General features: G+C 73.1%; 1 protein-coding gene and 1 pseudogene across 1 annotated transcript; both read left to right on the top strand.

Moving 5' to 3' along the window:
- Positions 1-817: 817 nt before the first annotated feature.
- On the top strand, positions 818-1,595 carry LOC144605692 (uncharacterized; the record flags this gene model as incomplete). The annotated part of the gene is made up of 2 exons (XM_078421188.1): positions 818-1,152; positions 1,295-1,595. Coding segments are annotated over 2 exons (636 nt in total), but the record flags the coding sequence as incomplete, so codon positions are not given.
- Positions 1,596-2,261: 666 nt separating this feature from the next.
- Positions 2,262-3,173, top strand: LOC144605691 (uncharacterized; annotated as a pseudogene).
- Positions 3,174-3,952: the final 779 nt, after the last annotated feature.

Here is a 3,952-nt window from a genome sequence, read left to right as displayed (position 1 = left end):
TCCCCCCTCTCCTCTCCCCCCTCTCCTCTCCTCCTCCCTCCCTCCTCTCCCTCCCTCTCTCCCCTCTCCCCCTCCCTCCCTCCCTCCCTCCCTCCCTCCCTCCTCTCTCCCTCCTCTCTCCCCCCTCCCTCCTCTCTCTCCCCCTCCCTCCTCTCTCTCCCCCTCCCTCCTCTCTCTCCCCCTCCCTCCTCTCTCTCCCCCTCCCTCCTCTCTCTCCCCCTCCCTCCTCTCTCTCCCCCTCCCTCCTCTCTCTCCCCCTCCCTCCTCTCTCTCCCCCCTCCCTCCTCTCTCCCCCCTCCCTCCTCTCTCCCCCCTCCCTCCTCTCTCCCCCCTCCCTCCTCTCTCCCCCCTCCTCCTCCTCTCCCCCTTTCCTCTCCCCCTTCCTCTCCCCCTCTCCTCCCCCCCTCTCCTCTCCCCCCTCTCCTCTCCCCCCTCTCCTCTCCCCTCTCCTCTCCCCCTCTCCTCCCCTCTCCTCCCCCCCTCTCCTCCCCCCCTCTCCTCCCCCCCTCTCCTCCCCCCTCTCTCCCCCCTCTCCTCCCCCCTCTCCTCCCCCCCGCTCCTCCCCCCCTCTCCTCCCCCCCTCTCCTCCCCCCTCTCCTCCCCCCTCTCCTCCCCCCTCTCCTCCCCCCTCTCCTCCCCCCTCTCCTCCCCCCTCTCCTCCCCCCTCTCCTCCCCCCTCTCCTCCCCCTCTCCCCCCCCCCCCTCTCCCCCCCCCCTCTCCCTCCCCCCACCTCTCCTCCCCCCACCTCTCCTCCCCCCACCTCTCCCCCCCCCCCCCCTCTCCCTCCCCCCTCTCCTCTCCCCCCTCTCCTCTCCCCCCTCTCCCCTCCCCCCCTCTCCCCTCCCCCTCTCTCCCTCCCCCCCTCTCCCTCCCCCTCTCCCCTCCCCCCCTCTCCCCTCCCCCCTCTCCCCTCCCCCCTCCCCCCCCTCTCCCTCCCCCCTCTCCCTCCCCCCTCCCCTCCCCCCTCTCCCTCCCCCCTCCCCTCCCCCCTCCCCTCCCCCCTCTCCCTCCCCCCTCCCCTCCCCCCCTCCCCTCCCCCCCTCTCCTCCCCCCTCCTCCCCCTCTCTTCCCCCCCTCTCCTCCCCCCCCTCTCCTCCCCCCCCTCTCCTCCCCCCCTCTCCTCCCCCCCTCTCCTCCCCCCCCTCTCCTCCCCCCCTCTCCTCCCCCCCTCTCCTCCCCCCCTCTCCTCCCCCCCTCTCCTCCCCCCCTCTCCTCCCCCCCTCTCCTCCCCCCCTCTCCCTCCCCCCCTCTCCTCCCCCCCTCTCCTCCCCCCCTCTCCTCCCCCCCTCTCCTCCCCCCCTCTCCTCCCCCCTCTCCTCCCCCCCTCTCCTCTCCCCCCCTCTCCTCTCCCCCCTCTCCTCTCCCCCCTCTCCCTCCCCCCTCTCCCCTCCCCCCCTCTCCCTCCCCCCCTCTCCCTCCCCCCTCTCCTCTCCCCCCTCTCCTCTCCCCCCTCTCCTCTCCCCCCCTCTCCTCTCCCCCCTCTCCTCTCCCCCCTCTCCTCTCCCCCCTCTCCTCTCCCCCCTCTCATCTCCCCCCTCTCCTCCCCCCCTCTCCTCTCCCCCCCCTCTCCTCTCCCCCCTCTCCTCTCCCCCCCTCTCCTCTCCCCCCTCTCCTCTCCCCCTCTCCTTCCCCCCTCTCCTCTCCCCCTCTCCTCTCCCCCCTCTCCTCTCCCCCCTCTCCTCTCCCCCCTCTCCTCTCCCTCTCCCTCTCCCCCTCTCTCCCCTCCCCTCTCTCCCCTCCCCTCTCCCCTCCCTCCCTCCTCCTCCCTCCTCTCTCCCTCCTCTCTCCCCCCTCCCTCCTCTCTCCCCCCTCCCTCCTCTCTCCCCCCCTCCCTCCTCTCTCCCCCCCCTCCCTCCTCTCTCCCCCCCCTCCCTCCTCTCCTCTACCCTCCCTCCTCTCTCCCCCCTCCCTCCTCTCTCCCCCCTCCCTCCTCTCTCCTCCCCCTCCTCTCTCTCTCCCCCTCCCTCCTCTCTCTCCCCCTCCCTCCTCTCTCTCCCCCTCCCTCCTCTCTCTCCCCCTCCCTCCTCCTCTCTCTCCCCCTCCCTCCTCTCTCTCCCCCTCCCTCCTCTCTCCCCCCTCCCTCCTCTCTCCCCCCTCCTCCTCTCTCCCCCTCCTCCCTCCTCTCCCCTTTCCTCTCCCCCTTTCCTCTCCCCCTCTCCTCTCCCCCTCTCCTCCCCCCCTCTCCTCCCCCCCCCCTCCCCTCCCTCTCCCCCTCTCCTCTCCTCTCCCCCCTCCTCCTCTCCCCCCTCTCCTCTCCCCCTCTCCTCCCCCTCTCTCTCCCCCCTCTCCTCCCCCCTCTCCTCCCCCCTCTCCTCTCCCCCTTCCTCCCCCCTCTCCTCCCCCCTCTCCTCCCCCTCTCCTCCCCCCTCCTCCTCTCCTCCCCCTCTCCTCCCCCCTCCTCCTCTCCTCCCCCTCTCCTCCCCCCTCTCCTCCCCCCTCTCCTCCCCCCTCTCCTCCCCCCCCTCTCCTCCCCCCCCTCTCCTCCCCCCCCTCTCCTCCCCCCCCTCTCCTCCCCCCCCTCTCCTCCCCCCTCTCCTCCCCCCCTCTCCTCCCCCCCTCTCCTCCCCCCTCTCCTCTCCTCCCCCCCTCTCCTCCCCCCTCTCTCCTCCCCCCTCTCCTCCCCCCTCTCCTCCCCCCTCTCCTCCCCCCCTCTCCTCCCCCCTCTCCTCCCCCCTCTCCTCCCCCCTCTCCTCCCCCCTCTCCTCCCCCCTCTCCTCCCCCCTCTCCTCCCCCCTCTCCTCCCCCCTCTCCTCCCCCCTCTCCTCCCCCCTCTCCTCCCCCTCCTCTCCCCCCCTCTCCTCCCCCCTCTCCTCCCCCCTCTCCTCCCCCCCTCTCCTCCCCCCTCTCCTCCCCCCCTCTCCTCCCCCCTCTCCTCCCCCCTCTCCTCCCCCCTCTCCTCCCCCCCCTCTCCTCCCCCCCTCTCCTCCCCCCCTCTCCTCCCCCCCTCTCCTCCCCCCCTCTCCTCCCCCCTCTCCTCCCCCCTCTCCTCCCCCCCTCTCCTCCCCCCCTCTCCTCCCCCCCTCTCCTCCCCCCCTCTCCTCCCCCCTCTCCTCCCCCCTCTCCTCCCCCCTCTCCTCCCCCCCTCTCCTCCCCCCCCTCTCCTCCCCCCCTCTCCTCCCCCCCTCTCCTCCCCTCTCCTCTCCCCTCCTCTCCCCCCCTCTCCTCTCCCCCCTCTCCCCTCTCCCCCCTCTCCCCTCCCCCCTCTCCTCTCCCCCTCTCCTCTCCCCCCTCTCCTCTCCCCCCCTCTCCATCTCCCCCCTCTCCTCCCCCCCTCTCCTCTCCCCCCCTCTCCTCTCCCCCCTCTCCTCTCCCCCCTCTCCTCTCCCCCCTCTCCTCTCCCCTCTCCTCTCCCCCCTCTCCTCTCCCCCCTCTCCTCTCCCCCCTCTCCTCTCCCCTCTCTCCCTCTCCCCTCTCTCCCCTCTCCCCCCTCCCTCCCTCCTCCTCCTCTCTCCTCCTCTCTCCCCCCTCCCTCCTCCTCTCCCCCCTCCCTCCTCTCTCCCCCCCTCCCTCCTCTCTCCCCCTCCCTCCTCTCTCCCCCTCCCTCCTCTCTCCTCCCCCCTCCCTCCTCTCTCTACCCTCCCTCCTCTCTCCCCCCCTCCCTCCTCTCTCCCCCCCTCCCTCCTCTCTCTCCCCCTCCCTCCTCTCTCATCCCCCTCCCTCCTCTCTCTCCCCCTCCCTCCTCTCTCTCCCCCTCCCTCCTCTCTCTCCCCCTCCCTCCTCTCTCTCCCCCTCCCTCCTCTCTCTCCCCCTCCCTCCTCTCTCTCTCCCCCTCCCTCCTCTCTCTCCCCCTCCCTCCTCTCTCTCCCCCTCCCTCCTCTCTCCCCCCTCCCTCCTCTCTCCCCCCTCCTCCTCTCTCCCCCTCCTCCCTCCTCTCCCCTTTCCTCTCCCCCTTTCCTCTCCCCCTCTCCTCTCCCCCTCTCCTCTCCCCCTCTCCTCTCCCCCCTCTCCTCT

This window comes from Rhinoraja longicauda, chromosome 25 (genome assembly GCF_053455715.1).
Source record: "Rhinoraja longicauda isolate Sanriku21f chromosome 25, sRhiLon1.1, whole genome shotgun sequence".
Classification (NCBI taxonomy): domain Eukaryota; kingdom Metazoa; phylum Chordata; class Chondrichthyes; order Rajiformes; family Arhynchobatidae; genus Rhinoraja; species Rhinoraja longicauda.
This window is presented reverse-complemented; position numbering and strand designations above follow the sequence as displayed.